This window comes from Neolamprologus multifasciatus, chromosome 20 (genome assembly GCF_963576455.1).
Source record: "Neolamprologus multifasciatus chromosome 20, fNeoMul1.2, whole genome shotgun sequence".
In the NCBI taxonomy this organism is placed as follows: domain Eukaryota; kingdom Metazoa; phylum Chordata; class Actinopteri; order Cichliformes; family Cichlidae; genus Neolamprologus; species Neolamprologus multifasciatus.
In genome coordinates this window covers 20,494,539-20,513,919 of record NC_140458.1, presented here as the reverse complement: position 1 = coordinate 20,513,919, position 19,381 = coordinate 20,494,539, and the positions used below count along the sequence as shown (strand labels likewise).

Here is a 19,381-nt window from a genome sequence, read left to right as displayed (position 1 = left end):
AATTCATCACAGAACCGAAACAACATTGGTGAAAGTTACAGATGATCTTCTCTCTGACAGTGGACTCTTCTTCATGTTTCTCCTGCTAGACCTCAGTGCAGCTTTTGATACTGTTGACACAGTGTTTACACCATTAATGAGATAAGAACATGCTGTTGATAAAAAAGGTACTGCACAAAACTTACATAAAACTGAGGTTGTTGTACTCAGCCCTTAAAAATCTTAGAAACTGTCAATTCAATTCTGTTTTATTTATATAGTGCTAAATCACAACAGCAGTCACCTCAAGGTGCTTTATACTGTAAGGTGGAGACCCTACAATAATTCAAACATAATGTTGAACCAGATACTCTGGATGGCGTTAAGAGGGTAACACTTATAGTACTGCTTTTTTGCATTTGTGCAATGTCTCTAAAATCAGACAGATTGAGTCTCAGAGTGATGTTGAAAAAATAATTCAAGCATTTTTTACTTTTAGTAACAAAGTCAGTAAGAAGGGAAACTCAAGTTCAATTATATACACATTCAATTTTGTGTTTACTGGATTATTTTTAATTAGAGATACTTGTACTTATTAGAACAGTTTATTTTTTTTAATTTAGTTTAGTTAATTATTTTTACTGTCTTGGAGCTACTGTGACCACATCCTTTTCTCTTGGATTAATAAATTATTCTGAATGTGAAGGGGTCGACTATTGTATGTCATTATATATCAGGTCATTCTAAAAACTCCCTGAAAAGCCTTCAGTTGATCCAAAATCCAGCAGCGAGAGTACTGACAGGGACTAGAGAGAGCGCATATTTCTCCGATGTTAGCTTTTCTTCATTGGCTACTTGTTAAATCCATAATTGAATTTTAAAATTCTTCTCATTACACACAAGGCCCTGAATAATCAGGCATCATCATATCTTGAAGAGTTCATAGTAGCATAGCACACAAATAGAGCACTTCTCTCTCTTACTGCAGGCTTACTTGTGGTTCCTAGAGCCCCTCTTCTATGTAATCAACTCCCTGTCTGGATTCAGGAACAAACAGCATCTTGACTTTAAATATTAGTCTTAAAACTTTCCTTTTTGATAATTTAAAGTAAGGGCTTGATCAAGTGACTCTGAACCCTTAACTTACTTATCATGTAAGAGGCCAAGCCCTCTGGATGCTTCCCATGATGTATGGAACTCCATCACTCCCCTCTTTTCACTCTCTCTGTGTTCATATGATATTTTGCATTTAATCATTAGTTATTATTAATAAGTAATGATTAGGAAGGGGTATTGAAAACCGGTTCTTGTTGTTCACAGTGTTTCAATTCCTTGGAATTGTTTACCATTTTTGCAAACGGTTCCCTTATCGATTCCAGTCGCCCCGAATGACGTCACCACGTTGCGGAGCGTCATTTACCTGGCAGGAAACACGGCGCCTAAGCGGCTCAAACGCTCAAAAGTTTGATTATACGTTACGAGAACGGATGACAACAGGGCAACTTGCAATACTTGAAAAGTAGATATTTCATTTAAGGGAGGAAACACTACGAATATGCAAAAGCATTTGCTCACAAAACACGCGATGACCTTAAATGAATGTTGTGTTTTTAATTCCGCTCCGGACTCGTGAATCTCAACCCAGCAGCAGCGGTAACGTTTGCACGTCCTCTCCCGTTAATGCGGCAGGTAAATAATCAACTAACAGTGCATATTATGTTAGCGCGATCTGCCTTATTACAAAACCTGCCATACTGTGCGCTCCATTTAGGTGACCATGATGAGAGAGACAGACAGAGTCTGGCTGGCGCTCGCTGGCAGTTGTCGCTGCAGTCTACTGGTAGCGTCTCCTTTCAGGCCAGGATAGACGAATGTCACCGAGCAGTGACTTAAGTTTGTGGTAAAAGGCTTGCACCCATTTGCCACAGCAGATGCCCCCGATTTTCGGTAAGTGAATGTGTTTAATTGTAGGCAGGGATATTCTTGTGTAATTGCTACTGAATAATTTATGTTATACTTTGTTATTGCTACAGAAGAATATTTATTTTATTATTTTACATTTACAATTTTTTTTCCTGGGGACCCTGTGACACCCCATTGAAGAGCCATAGGCTGTGGATCTCTCAAGATCTCACTGTTGGGTTTGTAAGGCCATGTTACTCCTAAATTTCTATCTTGTTCAAAGAGAAGATATAAAACAATGTTCTAAGCTAATCGAACTTAGTGTTCTCCTTTTTTAAAAAGAATCGATAAGAGAATCGATAAAGAATCGAATCGTTAAACAGAATCGAAAATGGAATCGGAGTCGTGACAATCTTATCAATACCCATCCCTACTAATGATTATGATAAAGAGCCTGGGACGGTGGTATACTGCCAATCTCAATGATACCTGGCAACTTGAACAACTACAGCAGAACATGGCTAATGACCTCAGGTGGATTAACAACACTGCACTCCCAGGGAAACTGAAGCTCTGTTGCTTCCAGTTTGGGTTGTTACCCAGACTACCGTGGCCGTTGACAAAGGTCTCACTCAATCATGGCAATCGACTGGAGAGGCTAGTGAGCTCCTACGTTAAGAAGTGGTTCGGACTTCCCAAATGCCTCAGCAGCGTTGGGATACTGTCATTGCCTATCCCTAGCCTGGTAGAGGAGTTTAAATGTGCAAAAGTGAGGCTTGAGATGTCACTCACGGACTCCCGGGATTCACCTGTTTCAGAGAACTTTGTGCATATTTTGTTAGTTTCAACTGAAGGGTAAGACCTCTGCTGTAGAAACTTTGCTGCATGCCAATGTTATAGATTTTTTTCCCCCATTTGCATGCAGATATTGAAGCTAATGTCTACATGGAAATGAAATGTCAGACATCAAATGAGACAGAAATCAGCTATGACATGAAGTGGCAGACTCGACTCAGAAAAATACATGAATGATATATTTTATTTGGAAAGTCTTCTGAACAGTTCAAGTCATATTAAAGAACCCTGTAACATAGTCAGTTTTGCATCTCTAATGAATAACTAAATGTTAAACTATCTGCTTGATGTTAACTCATAATGAGTAATTGCATTTCAGAATAAATGTAACACTGAGCCCCGCATGAATGCGTCAGAAAGAGTTCGATCACATCATTATATTCTTTATTTACATATTCATGTGGTTGTTCATTCTGACAAATATGTGGTGGTATATTTGTGGTATACAGTTTGACAGTTCAATATACTACAGAATACTACAAACGTATTTGTTAAAGTAAAGCTTTCTCACAGTTTCCCTGACAGGATGACAGTTATGCTACATGATCAAGATAGCTGCCAATACATTCTTTTAGACTTCATTCATATTTTTATCATCATAAAATATGTGTTACTGTATCCAAAGAGATTAATTAAGAATTTCTTTCAGCTACAAGCAAATCAGGTTCACAGCTTAATATTTTGCCCTGTTGTATAAGGGCCATTCTGTCATGGTCCTGGGTCTATAACCCAGTGTTTTGTGTTTTTGAATTATTTATAGTTATTTATAGTTTCTAGTCTCTTGGGTTCCATCTCTGTGTCTCCCCTGTGTTCCTTGTGTCATGTCTAGTCAACTTAAGTTTTCATGTCCGTTCTTCCCTGATTCTCATTCTGTGTCTCATGTTTCCTGTTCTATTTTGACAGTTCCTTGTCTGGTGTGTGCAGCGTGTTCAGTTTTGCTTCTCCCCAGTCTCGTTGTGTGTGATTATTCCCAGCTGTGCTCTCCTCCTGTGTCTCATTCCCCCGTTATCTCGCTGTGTATTTAAGCCCTGTGTTTCCCTCTGCCTGTTGTCACGTCGTCCCTCATGTTGCTGTGTATCTCTCCCATGTTCCTTGTTTCCCCGAGTGGTTACTAGTTAGCTCCTGGCTCCTAGTTTTTCTGTTTATTGTTTTCCTAGCTCCCTAGTTTAGTTTCCTGTTTAGTTTATGTTTTGTGTTTTCTATGCTCGGATGTTCACATCCATGTCCAATCCTGCCAGCCACACAACGCAATCTTGACTGAACAATGCGACCACACCATGGACCCAGCAGATTCTGCTCACCTCGAGAGGGAAAGGGATCTCACTCGCTGTGAGCCCAGGAGCTGGCCAAACTCATCAGTCTATAACCCAGTGTTTTTCTTTGAAGCTTGAAAACTTTGATTTTGTTTCTAAATCTGAAGAAGCAGAAGTTTCTGTTTCTGTTTGTGTTGAACACAAACTGGGCCCCAAATAAACTGGACTGTGTGTTTCCCAGCTCTCAGAAGCTGTGTTTTCTTTTCCTAGGGTCACCCATTCAAAAACTGTGTATAGTGTTTTGTGCCACTCGGTCGGTACTCTGAGACTGTCCCCACTCTTAGCTGTCCCCAACTGTTCCTTGGGTGGGAACAGCTGGTGTCCAACCGTTACCTGTTTCCCAGGTGAAGGCAGCCGTGACTCAGTCTTCCTCTGCACCAGTATATGTCCCTCGGGTAGAGGCAACTTGGCCTGTTCATGAGTCTGTACTCATTCCTAGTGTAAGGGCAGCTAGGACCCCGCCTGTCCTTGCACCCATCCATGCTCCTTGGGTGGGGAGGGCTGGTAATTGGAAGGAAGGAAACAGGTTCTGGCTGTTGTGAGGCCAGCCCCTCACAACAACTCCAGCTGCTGCCGTTAGAGCATCCTGATCAGGCTTTGTAATTTGCTCCAACCCAGCTTCCTTTCCGTCAGCTGGTGGCTCAGGTGAGCTGTCTCAGTTTTCTGTATCACCAACTGCGAACTCAGATGAGTCCACCCAGCCTTCACCTGTTTCAGCTGGGAGCTCAGGCAAGCTTATCCAGCCAACTAGAGACTCCACGTTGCTGTTGATGTCAGTGGAGCCATTTGAACAGACTGCGTACACTGCACAGCCCCAGCCATAGCATCCTGGGCTGGCTGTGTGTCCTGCACAGCTCCACCTCACTCTGTCTCTGCCAGAGGTTTCTACACCATCTGGTTCAGGTCCTGTTTCTGATCTGCTAGAGGTTTCCACGCCGTCTGGTCCTGTCCCTGTGTAAGGGGCTGCTAGCCCCGTTATGTAGGGGTATAGAAGTGCCAATGCTGCCTTGAACGACTAGGGGGTAGTGGGATCTGGGTCCATGACCTCCCCTAGTACAGTTGAACTGGATACTTACTACTGTAAGAATGGTTTTAGCTGTCTAGCTGTTGCTAGCGCAGAAGGGGGGGCTCCAGGGCTCAAACCTGCGAACAACGGCTGCCCGGAGTGCACTACGCTGTCGAGCATTAACTCAGCCTAGCCCCACATACCTGTACCCAACCAGATAACCCAGATGCCCCTATTCCAAGGCAACCTGGTTTGACAGAAACATACTACAGTCACTTTTAAATCACGTGTAACCCTTTTATTTGTTCAACTGGCCCACCAATGTTAACGGGGCAGTACTTTTTAAATTCATTATTTATCTGAGAACATTAGTTACTTTTATGTCAATAATATAAATTGAAGATTATACAGAAGCAGAACAGAAGACCTTGGTTAATTCACCAAACATATATTATAAACTATTTTGATAATTATTCATTATTCATAATTATTATGCACATATTAAGCAACAAGCAAACATGCTCTGCAACTTGTGTTGCTCTAATGGGGCGCCAGCCACAGAAGCCGTGTGGTTACTGTGTTTCATTGAATAGGAAGTGTATTTAATTACTCAGGATGTATGATTTTTCAGCTGCCACATTTACAAGCTGCTTATCCATTATTGATATGGAACAGAAGAAAGAGACTTTTCGAGTAGGACCATTCAGCTGCTGAAATGTTGTTTGTTTGATTTGATTAATGAAACAATGCAAAGGTTAATTGTGGGGGGGCAAGAACAAGAGGTTGAGATTTTTAAATGAAGTCAGTCCAATTTGGATTATATATATATATATATATATATATATATATATATATATATATATATACATTAGGGGTGCAACGATACACAAAATTCACGGTTCGGTTCGGTTCGGTTCGATACTTTGGTGTCACGGTTTGATATTTTTTCGATACAAAATAATGTTCATGCTTTTTTAATTTGTCATTTATTAAAATTATAAATATATATTTTAACTCAAACGTACAGTTTTTAAATGTAATGTTGCTGAAACAAAAAAGGGATAAAATAATAAATCTATCTGATCGAGAAATCACTCATCTTTGGAAAAGAGAGTTTATTACAGAGAAATGGCTCTTTCCAAAATAAAAGCTATACTATACGCTTCTTCTGGGCTATATTCTCAGCAGCATATTAAACATATCAGGTCCCCATAAGGAGAATCATGTGCTAACGGCTGTCTAAATGACTCGGGTAAAGTTTGTAGCATGCGTGCTTGTTGTTTTTGTCTGCTTCCACTTGTCTTTGCACTAGGATGATGTCGGCGTAAATGTGCAGTCATATTCGTTGTGTTCCCACTAGTGCTGTCAGTGTTAATCTCGTTGAAATGACATTAACGCCACAACACGGCAAATCTCCGTTAACGAGCTACCGCGGATCGCCCCGTGCGTGGGGCTGGATGGCCAACATGTTAACGAGCTAACTGCACTAACGCACTAGTTCCCACCAATGTAATTAAGCGTTGCGTGGCACACCCGACATACTGTTTTACCAATGTCCATGATGTGCTTACCTTCAGGGTCATACGTCACATGAAAACCAAAATAGTTCCAAACGCCACATCTGAATGAGGGTGGGGGAGGTTCAATTTGTCATGTTGCAACGAGCTTAACTTCTGTCTCGCTAGCTTGCCCTGCGCTCAGTGAATTTGCGTTCGACTACTCCGCCTAGGCTGCACGGTCGAGCGCAGATTCACTGAGCGCTCAACACAGACAGCATCGTCAGAAGGAAAGTTGATAAAATAAATTAAAAATTTTGTATTGTTCGATACATATGCGTACCGAACCGAAAGCACTGTATCGAACGGTTCAATATCGATACGACCATTGTTGCACCCCCAATAAATAAATAAATAAATAAATATATATATGTATATATATATATATATATATATATATATATATATATATATTTATTTATTGGGGGTGCAACAATGCTCGTATCGACTTTCGACCCCAGGTAGGCCAATTATGGATCTTCGGATCCACATTATGTCAGCAGCTGTTCTCCACCGTAAACTATGTTAAAAACAAACACCGCTCACGCCTCACAGATGACAGCTTACAGTCCTGCATAAAGATGAAAGTGACTTCGTACCATGGCAGACCCGCTGCTTTTCAGCATCTCTTTATTGACCACTTTTCACACACGGTTGCCGTACGCACACAGCCGGCTGTAGCTTTTCAGCTCACAGCCCGACAACACAACAGCAAAGAGAGCACAGACTTTAAGGCGGCGAGGCGTGATTGCGGGTGCAGCTCAGGTGTGTCCGACTCCCATGCAGCGGCACTGCAGACCACGCTCCGCCACACACATTAACCAGGTAAAATACATATATAGGCAGAATTTTGCAAATATCTATTTTTCATTTTTTAGCAGCATAGTGCTTTTTTTCCAATTACTTTTTAAAAGTCAGGTCAAGGCTCCAAAAGCCCAAAGGCGATATAAGGTTGGCGGCTCACAACAGTTTTTGTTTGCTGGATCATTTTAGTTCAGCTGGGTGTCTTTCCTTTTGTTATATTTCTTTAAGAGTTCGAAATGTGTTAATTACATAAATTAAATGTAATTTTCTCTGTAGCACTTCATGGATTTCATAAGCAACACACCTTAGTTGCTCTGTGGATTCTTTTAAAAAGCAGTTAAAAACTTTTCTGTTCAAACAAGCCTTTTGTTGATCTACATATTTTACATTCTTTACATTATTTACATTTGATCTTTTACATTGTGTATAATTTCTATTGATTGTATTGTTTATTTTAATATTTGTGTACAGCGCTTTGTGACTGTCTGTCTGTGAAAAGCGCTTAATAAATAAACTTTACTTACTTAAGTTGTTCACACAAAGCATAAAGGTAAAAAAACAACAACAATATATACAGTGTTATCTTCATTTTAGATTTCAAAAAGTATTTGCGGCTCCCAGTGTTTTCTTTTGTGTGGAAACCGGGTCCAAGTGGCTCTTTGGGTGTTAAAGGTTGCTGACCCCTGGACTAAACCAAGAAGTGAATGTTCCCTTGCATGAAAGACTGAGAGGAATCGTTACTCACTCTGACCACTCAGTCACGTAGCAAAACATGAGACGGCGAGCGTGATAGGGCAGCCAGCAGACCACAAAGGCTATGACCACAGCTCCTGAACACAAGGAAGAGGGGAAGCGTTAGAAACCAGTAACTAGGCAAACAGACACAGAAAAACAGAAAATTGATTTGTTAATAGAAAATACTCATGTGCACACTGTGCAGGATGTTGACACAAGTAATTAGGAATAAAGCTTAAACAAATGCTTTGATTGTTGATTTATATCAAGGACATCAGAACAAAGAAACCAGTGAACAGAACAGTATTGTGACAATGTGTATAAATTTCCTGTACACATCACTGAAATTATTTTTCAGTTGAATTTTTGAAATCAAAAACCACATGGATTGAATCCAGTATCTCCTGCCATAATTTGTTAACAACCAGATGATTTATTTTGTAATAAAAGAGATACCTTTTTATGGATACTGGAAATTCCCTGCACTGATTATTTATCATGTTCATGATGACACACTATGTCAATCAGCTGGCAAATATTTCAGTTTCATTTAAAACTCAGAGTAGATAATGCTGTTGGAGTCTTTCTGATCCAAAAGGGACTCATACACTGTCAAAAATATTCAGGTAGAATTAGGGTTGCAAAATTCCCGGAATTTTCAAAGATGGAAACTTTCCATGGGAATAAACGGGAATTAACGGGAATTTATGGGAATAAACTGGGAATTTTCAAAATTGAAGGTTGGCTCTTGTTAGGGAACTTAAATATAGTTGAGCAAAGTATATTTTAGCATAATATTAACAAAAACAAACAAATGCAATTCAAATACACTTGAATATCCATGCCATTCCTTAATCACATGTACAGAGCACATGCTTGCTGCATGGCTATTGAGACCACCTACTGGCACTGTGCATGCCTCCATCACATGTACTCATGGACCACACTTTTGAGCCTGAAAGACAAAGAGTATTGAAGGCACGCATTTGAGCCTGTCTACTTAACAAGTGAGGTAAGTTTTGATGATATTATGGGAAAATATATTCATTAAATGTTTAAATTGTGAATATCACATAAAATGTATCTGGTAGATAGCAATCTGATAAGATGCTAAATAAAATGCTAGCATCTGTTAGATGCTAAATAAGCCATAGCTAGTATAACATAAAGAAGATGCTAGCTTCCTCATTTGGCTGTTTTGTTTTGAAGATCATTCCAGTTGTTTAGCTAGCCTTACTATTTATATCTGTTTATTATCATATTGCAATTGTATTATTACGATCTCTTGCATTGCATTAGCATTTTTACAAGCTCTTGTTTTATTTTACAGAAAAATGCCACGTGCGCTATCTGATGTGTGGAGACATTTTACACCAGCTAATGTACAAGGGAAATCTGTATATATGTGTAAGTATTGTGATAAGACGTACGTGAAGAATGCCACAAAAATCCAGCAGCACATTGCAAAGTGCAAAAAAATTCCTCAAGGCCCAACACATGCAGCAGCCAGAAGTTCCACTCAAGGGGAAAATGAATCTGTTTCAGCTGTATCAGAGTCAGATACCCACTCATCAGCTCCTGGTCCCTCTGGCATCAGAGGATTCTTTGATTTTATGGATGACACTAGCCAGAAAAACGCAGATGAGTGTTTCGCTCGTGCAATCTATGCAACTGGCTCACCCCTGATGCTGACATCCAATGTGTACTGGAAGAGATTTTTGAATGTTCTCCGACCAGCATACATTCCCCCAAACAGACATGCATTGTCTACTCATCTACTGGATGAAGAGTTCAGTCGAGTTCAAGCAAAGGTGAAACAGACCATTGACCAAGCTGACTGTATTTCAGTCATCTCTGATGGATTAGCAGAGCAGAGGAAACGGCTGTGGTCAAGTCATTGGAACAGCGGAGGGAGTTCTGCATGAAGCCAGTGCATGCAGCAGCATACATGCTGGACCCCAAATATAAGGGCATACTTTCTGGGGAAGAGATCAACGGTGCCTATGCGGTCATTACAGCCATGTCTGACCACCTGGGTCTCGATAAAGGCAAAGTTCTAGGCAGTTTGGCAAAGTATCGAACAAAGCAAGGCCTTTGGAAAGGGGATGGAATATGGCAGTCATGCCAGCACATATATGCAGCCACCTGGTGGAAGGGACTATGTGAATCTGAGGCCCTTGCACCTGTAGCCTCCATCCTCCTCCAAATCCCACTATCATCAGCCGCCTCCAAGCGCAACTGGTCACTGTTTGGGAACACCCACACAAAGGTTCGCAACAGGCTCACAAATGTGAGAGTGGAAAAGCTGGTCGGCATTCGGGCAAGCCTACGGCTCTTTGAGCCTGACACAGAGCCATCCTCAACAAGGCTGGAAAGTGACACCGAAGAGGAAGACTCAGAGTTGGATGCTGAGGAAGTGGACATGTTGTTGGATGATGATGAGGTCCAGGAAGAGTCTATTGACTGAGCAAAAATGAGAAAAGAGGATTGCTTGAAGGAAGATTTGCATGTTTAATGGGATGTTTTGGAGTATACGTGGCATTTTTCATTTAACCTTTTGAATGGGACTTTGTGGAGATTTTTGGACAGGGGGCATTTTTGAATGAGCGGGGTTAAGGGATGGTAATATTGAACTCAACATTTCTGTTTTTATTCATCCATGAAACAAGTTATTGAAACGTGTTCTATTCTGCTGTACTTACAAATAAATCTGTTGAAATATCTGTTGAAAACATTTTGCATGGAGATTTTCTTATGATTTCTGTTTATATTTATGCTTGGAAATAATATATTTCCAGTTAGTTCCCATTAATTTCCATAATTCCCATTATTTCCATGGAAAGTTTCCAATATGGAATATTTCCAAAATTCCCAAGCTTAACTTACCATGGAAATTTACTGGAAACTTTTCAGAAATTTACTGGAAATTTTCTGCCCCTTTGCAACCCTAGGTAGAATATTCATTTTTAATAACTGGACAGGATCATAAATGTTCTGCTCAAACCAATACAGAGAGACTGAGACAATAAACACTATTATCAGCACTATGTGCTTAATTTATTTGATTAATTTACCCCTTTTTCCTGCAGATCTTTGCAGCTCGACCAGTCTGTATCTGTTTTTATGGAACCTCCATAATTGCTATAGTAATTACTATACTACTGAAGTATAGTATTTGAGTGGCCCTTAGCTCATGCAAATGTTTACCTTATGTGGACCTTGTGGTTAAGTTTGTATAATTCAATACTTGAAAAATTTATGTAAAAGTCAGACAGAACAAAAGAACCATTAATATTAGCTATATTTAAATTAGTTGTACATCATCAGTTGCATTATATATGACTGAAATCCTTGTAAGAAAATGGATGAAATAAACTCATTAAATAGCCTTCAGAGACTGAGAGAATGATACAAAGTTTATTGATAAAAGTTGAGCAAGGGAATTTACATATAGAAGAAAAAGTGCAATGAACCCAGAGTTTACTACTTTGCTGGATTCCATCCAACAGAGTACATAAATACCTTCAGAACTCATCACCGCACAAGGGTATTTGATTTGGAGTAACACAGGAGGGAAGAAAGACTCCTAGTTCAGTATTCTTTGGTCACTGGATACAGCATACTGGGGACCACTGTATTTGACCATATGGAAAAACTGCTTTGACGACCTCTTAAATCTTGCAAAATGCTGTCAGTGTCAGTGTCACATAAACTCCTTTTTCCCAAAAGAGTAGAGTACCTAGAGTAGTAGTAAAGAGTTGGCAGTTTGTCTTGTAATCGGAAGGTTGCCGGTTCGAGCCCCGGCTCGGACAGTCTCGGTCGTTGTGTCCTTGGGCAAGACACTTCACCTACCGCCTACTGGTGATGGCCAATGGCGCGATATGGCAGCCTCGCTTCTGTCTGTCTGTCCCAGAGCAGCTGTGGCTACAACTGTAGCTTGCCTCCACCAGTGTGTGAATGTGAGAGTGAATGAATAGTGGAATTGTACAACGCTTTGAGGGCCCGAAAAGCGCTATATAAATGCAATCCATTATTACCTAGATATGGTTGACAATTAAAGTTGAAAGAATAAATGTGAAACTTGCATTGGATCTCAGCTATAGCTATCCCCAAATATCAGATTACTGTATACCTGACATGTAAGTTCACATCTCAGACAACCTCACCTGGACCACCAACACCACCTCCACCACCAAAAAGGCCCAGCAGCGCCTCCACTTCCTGAGACGTCTGAAGCAGGCCAACCTCTCTCCTCCCACCCTCACTACGTTCTACAGGGGGACCATAGAGAGTGTTCTGACCAGCTGCATCTCCGTGTGGTTTGGAAACTGCAATGTTGATGATCTTAGGAAACTACAACGGATTGTTAAAGCAGCTACCAAGATCATTGGAACATTCCTCTGCTACAGGTCATCTTTCAAATCGCTGCATCAGTAAGGCCTCAGGCATCGTGCTCGACCCGTCACACCCTCACATGGACTGTTTTCTCTCCTCCCATCAGGCAGACACTACCACAGCATCGGGGCCAGATCCATCAGACTCCTGAACTCACTACCAGCCCTCCCCCCCCCCCCCCCCCCCCACCACCACACACACCCACACAATCTGTTAACTGACTTTTTTTGCACTTTGCACACCACTACCTCTGTAAGACACGCTACTCTATGGACAATTTATGCTGCCCTATGAACAATCTTCTTCACTCTGGGTTTACAAGCTGCTACACTGGTCACTTTAAACCACACCAACTGTAAATTGTAAATTGTAAATTCTAATTGTAACTCTCAAGCGGATATTTATTTATTTTCTTCTAATTTTTATATCTATTTATTAGCTTGCTTTGCACTGATGAAACCAGAGCCTCATCGTCTCATCTCTCTGTATGCTGCACTGGATATAGCAGAGATGACAATAAAGTTTACTTTAACTTTGACTTTGACTTAATTATTGAATGAATGAATGATTGTTTTTACTTTTGCTGTAAAGATCAGTGAAAGTGTAAGTTTCTTGAAAAGTATAGACATGTGTGTACTTAGTGATGAAACATAAGTGTAACATTAAATGTGTGAAGATTGTTATTTTGGTCTTTGGGTCGGGCCATTTTGAAGTTGTAGAGCTTGTTAGCGTTGTGTTATGGTAAGCTGTCAACAGGTTTTGGACCCATTATGCAGGACTCAGGAAATGGGCAAACTGAAAACACCTGTGGCATCTGCTGGGAACTCAGGCAAGCTTATCCAGCCAGATATGACCTCCACATCTCCACATCACCATCTGGTTCTGCTCCAACAGAGCTCTCCGCACCGTCTGGTTCTCATCCTGTTCCACTAGAGGTTTCTGTGCCTTCTGGTCCAGCCATGTTTCCACCAGAGGTCGTTGCGCTGTCTGGTCTGCACGCCTGCCAGATCACATCCTGCGCGGCATGCATGTCCACATCCTGCTCAGCCACAGCCTGCACGTACTCCTTCTCCTCCTCGGCCATCAACCAACCACACCATCACAGGCCACCTTCCAGACCACCTGAAGTTTTATTTGGCGCCGCCATCGTCCTCCAGATCTGTGGGCTAAGGAGCCTCACCATCAAGGACAAACCCCAGACCTGCCCTGGAGTTGCCGCCGCTTCCCATGTGATCGGCCTCCTGAATCATCTCATCGCTGCTGCTTCTCATAAGGCTTTTGTATTTTTAACATGTTTTAATGCTTTGTATCTATTTAATCTCAACAAGCCCCTAAAACAGTCTGTGATCACTGTCGGCCTCTCTCAGTTTTTATTACCGCTAATCATCAATCAATCAAGTTTAGTTTTTAAAACCTTAAGATGTAACTACAGCCCAGCCCGTGCAGCAGTATATTAATGATTAACCTCGTTTTGTGGATGGATTATCTCAGTTGTTCTCCTGGCTGAAGTTTCATCCATTTACAGAATTCTGCCATGCGATTGCATTTGTCCCTGACCATCGGGAACCCTTAACGTTAACTTTTATCGAGTGGAAAAAAGTTAGCGTTCATCCTCCAGCTTCACTGTTTATATTATGCTAACATAGCTATGTCGCTAGTGATTAGGGATGGGTATCAAAAACCAGTTCCCAGTGTTTCAATTCCTTGGAATTGTTTGCCATTTTTGCAAACAATTCCCTTATCGATTCCAGTCGCCCCGAATGACGTCACCACGTTGCGGAGCGTCATTTACCTGGCAGGAAACACGGCGCCTAAGCGGCTCAAACGTTTGGTTTTGCTTTACGAGAATGGATGACAACAGGGCAACTTGCAATACTTGAAAAGTAGATATTTCATTTAAGGGAGGAAACACTACAAATATACAAAAGCATTTGCTCACAAAACACGCGATGACCTTAAATGAATGTCGTGTTTTTAATTCCGCTCCGGACTCGTGAATCTCAACCCAGCAGCAGCGGTAACGTTTGCACGTCCTCTCCCGTTAATGCGGCAGGTAAATAATCAACTAACAGTGCATATTATGTTAGCGCGATCTGCCTTACTACAAAACCTGCCATACTGTGCATTTAGATGACCATGACGAGAGAGACAGACAGAGTCTGGCTCAGATGCTGGCAGTTCTCACTGCAGTCTACCGTTAGCGTCTCCTTTCAGGCCAGGATAGACGAATGTCACCGAGCAGTGACTAAGTTTGTGGTCAAAGGTTTGCACCCATTTGCCACAGCAGATGATTTTCGGTAAGTGAATGTGTTTAATTGTAGGCAGGGACATTACTGGATATTCTTGTGTAATTGCTACAGAATAATTGATGTTATACTTTGTTATTGCTACAGAAGAATATTTATTTTATTATTTTACATTTACAATTTTTTTTCCTGGGGACCCTGTGACACCCCATTGAAGAGCCATAGGCTGTGGATCTCTTAAGATCTCACTGTTGGGTTTGTAAGGCCATGTTACTCCTAAATTTCTATCTTGTTCAAAGAGAAGATATAAAACAAAGTTCTAAGCTATTAGACCTTAGTGTTCTCCTTTTTAAAAAAGAATCGATAAGAGAATCGATAACTCCCTGCTAACTTCCAACTCCATTAAATTTAATAAAATCTGTTTTCATGGATGCCTGGATGTTAAACTTAATTATTACACACTGATCAGAGAGCAGCCACACTGATCATTTTATTACAGATGAAAGAATTTAGACAGTTTTTCAACTCTCAGTGATGCTGCAGTGATTGTTTTACTTGGGGACCTGCAGCAGAGTTTGGGCCCAGACACAGCTAATGACGTCAGACTTAAAGACCTGATAGTTATAACTTGGTATTTTAAAGATTGGTGGTTCAATTCCTGGCTCCTCCAGTCCGCATGCCAAGCATGCAAGACACTGAACCCCAAGTTACTTTCTGATACATTCATCAGAGTGTTACTGTTAGAAGGAAGGCACTTACGTATAGAAAAAGTGCTTGTGTGAATAAAGCACTTTGAGTGCTCAAGTAGACTAAAGTGCTTTATAAGAACCAGTCCATTTACTTGTGTGACACAGACTTGACATCAGGCTGAACTCATTGATTTCACCACAAAACATTTTTATTCAGATTTCATTGTTTTGGAGTGACCTGTAAGAATGAATAGTTAGTGATACAACAAAGTTTGTGATCTCCCTAGGTTAATTATCTATTACCTCAAAATCCCAGTGTGGCTGAATAATTGGTGGCAGTTGCTGCTGATAATGCCTACTGTTGTCATTTATGTCTGCTGGTTTCCTAGCAGCTTCTTAAAGATCCCCGCTGTCATATCCAGAATGCAACATAACGCATGTAGTTAAAGAAACTTCTCTAAACTGTGTTTATTGTTCTCTGTTATTTCCTATCACTGCATGATAGGCAGGCAGCAGAACACAGACCCCAAAGATATTCAAGTGCTGATTTTTATGTCTGTGAGTAGAGATTATTACTGGGTCAAACATACATTTACTCTTTTATATCTCTGGGTATGAGATTCTGTCTACAGCAGGTGATTGATAGTCCTTTGTTTTCCATCTTTTTGTGCCCTGTTAAGAAATACTTGTCTCACAATATCCCACAAAGTTGGCAACACTTAACATTGATATTTTTGTTGTTGATTCCTCAGTGGGTGTAATAACATCCGCTGTTTGTTGAGACAAGCCTCAACAGGACAATTTCCTGTCTTTCTATAACCTTAAGTACATAAACAAACTGAAGAAGTAAAAACAGTGTGCATTTGTGTGTGCAAGAGTTGGGGTAAGGTATTGTTCATGTTGTGGGGACAACATTAGTTATGGTTATGTTCTAAATTAGTCTCCAGAAAATGAATTTAAATTAATGTAATGTCCTGCCATCATACATACACGAACATGTTTATTTATGCGTGTTTGCATTACACCCAAATAGTCAATCAATAAGTCAGAGGCAGATCTCTTCTCTCTGTAGTCTCCAGCACAATGACAACGTGTCCTCAGCATTCTGCTTATTACTATTTGTCACTGTCAATACGTCTGTTCAGCAATTCTGAAACCATGGTACCTTCCTCGGTCATGGCTTTTTTATGCATATTGCTAAGTAGAACTAAACCATAGCACTATGGTGAAGAGTAAGCTTAAATATTTGGAACCGTACTTGTCTAATAAGGTCCAATACATCCACAATCCAGCGCATATCATAGGGATGCAGAAGGTTACCTTTCGCGTTCCTGTGGGACGCCTCGGGATGTGACAAATCGTTGGTATGTTACACGTCGGATTGAGAATGGTCTGGGTTTTATTTTATTTTATTTTATTTTTGTTTTACATTTTATTCTTTGTTTATGTGAATAGGTCTCTTTATTTTATTCCATCTATGCCTTTAAAATGAAGTGAGAGCTACAGCCTTCCTCATAGTGCTCTGACCCAGCCCATTAGATTTGCAGATGTTTAGATTTGGTTCTTGTTTTCTGACAAATGATCAATTTCTGGAAAACCTCGATTGTAGGCTGGTGAATTGTTATTAACTTGAGTGAGCCATGTTTTGTTCTGCTACTGTGCTAAGTACACACACACACACACACACACACACACACACACACGCACACAGGCATAGAGTGATTAACATATGAGAGAAGACAGTATGACCATAAAGAACTGAAAATTGCAGTAGAGTGTCACTCTATACTGAAATAGAATGAGTTGGGGGAGTATTTGCTCTGTATGGCTGTTTATCCTGCATTAAAATTAGAATAACACTATATATATGTATATATATATATATATGTGTGTGTATATATTTCAAAAAGCATTGTAAATTGTAGGTTGTTAGATGTTAGATACATAAATGTGAGCATTAAAAAAAGTAAATTACAGCTAAACCAAACTTATTTGAAGAAAAATAAGATCAAAAATTGAAATTCAAGTACTGAACAAGTCTCTGACCACCAATATTAATAATGACCCTATTCAAAGTTCTACCAAAAGCACAGATAATGTACTGGCAATGCTGGGAAGGCAACTGAAATCTTCTGGGTGATGGGTGATAAAGGCAGAAACATCAGTGACAAAACCCTGTGGGCAGATTTCATGAATCTTTACTAGATTTGTGGTTTTTGTAATAAACGCTTTTTTTGAATTGCCAATGATGAAACAAAGACAGGTTATGTTTTGACTGGGTTCAGAATTTAGACCTATTCAACTGTAATTATCGCACACACATATGAAGAATAGTTCTAATTAAGTAAAGGACATGGAGTGGGAGTAAAAGGAAGGAAGGGACTGGTCTGTTCTCATAACCCAAGACCACATTATATGTGAGACATATTACAACTAAGATTTGCCTGTCTCTGTATGATAATGATAGCACTCTCAGTCAGAACAGTACGAGAAATCATTACAAAATGTATTTTTTGCTGTATTTAATTTGCCTGACATTATCCAGCTAATTGGATTGTCACTAAAGTGCGACATTACTTTGAGTACAGCAGGACAGATCACAGCAACTACTGCTATAATTGGGAATATTAGAAAAAATGGAACCCATTTGAATACAACGTTCCAGTTAAGCTTGAAAGTCATTCTGTGATTTGACAAAGTGGGCCCGAAGAATGAAAATTGAATTATTATAGAAAGACATTATATGTTTTATTACACAGTGAATTTTTCATGAAATGCCAGAGATCAGGTATCATGTGTCATTTCATCAAACTGCACCCTTCCTGAGCTACGGGTAGAGGAGGTAGAGCAGGTCATCTGCTAATTGCAAAGTTGGTCGTTTGATCCCTAGCTACTTGAGTCTGCATGCCAAATATCCTTATGCAAGATACTAACCCCACGTTGCTCTCTGATGCATTCATCAGAGTATAAATATGGGTGAATGATAGAAAGTAATGACATAGAAAAAAAAGCATAGAAAAAAGTGCTTGTATGACTGAGGCAAGTTGTGTAAACTGCTCTGAGTGCTAAGACAGAGTAGAAAACTGCCATGTAAGAACCAGTTCTTTTAGAAAATGTGTGTATGAAGTAGCTGGCTGTGCTGGTTGAATATGACTCCTATCAGGAAAAATGCTTCTGGAAATTCTGCTGTTTTTTTCAATGGGTGAAATCAAAATATCCTTTTTTTTTTTTAACAATTTCTCTGAGCAGTGTATGGTCTGACCTTGGGGTGAATTTCTTGGGGCTTCCACTCCTGGGAAGATTAGCAACTTCCATTTGTGAATAATCTTTCTCATTGTAGAATGAGAGACTTTAAATTATTTGGAAAGAAGCTTCTAACCATTCCCAGATTGATGGGTGGCAAAGACCTGAATGCTTCAGAACAGCAAACTGCAATTTATTTTTACTGATGATCAGTTAATCAAGTGCACCTGATTAGCAGTACCTGGTTGCTAGTTACCCTTGTAATTTCTATGGAAGCAATAAAGTCTACTTAGTTTTTCACACAGTGCTTCTTTGCTTCGGCTTGTGAGTGCCCAATTGCTGAGGATTTTATTTTTAATTATGTCCTGATGTGTAAAGCCTTAATAAAGAAAGAAGGTGTACTTTTTTTTTCATACAGCTGCATTTTATTGACCACAACTATTGAAAACATGGTAAATAATTGTCAGAAGAACAATTGTTACCACACAGAAATTACATTTTTGTACTAGAGCCGTAAAGGCTGGATTATCTCAAAATATTACAGATAGGTCACTTCAGAATCTGGACTCTACTAAAATTTTTTAACAGTTTTTCATTTTGCCTCTGTCCATTTTAAGTAGGCCAGGAGAAGACAGCAACATTTCTGGAAGATGCTTTT

General features: G+C 40.1%; 1 protein-coding gene across 1 annotated transcript in view; it reads right to left on the bottom strand.

The window, feature by feature from the left end:
• Window positions 1–19,381, bottom strand: part of ntsr1 (neurotensin receptor 1 (high affinity)) — a 77,023-nt gene that overhangs the window by 15,502 nt on the left and 42,140 nt on the right. Inside the window, exon 3 of the mRNA XM_085145557.1 lies at window positions 8,161–8,245. Within this exon, the coding sequence (XP_085001683.1) occupies window positions 8,161–8,245 (85 nt within the window). The remainder of the gene's footprint in view (window positions 1–8,160; window positions 8,246–19,381) is intronic.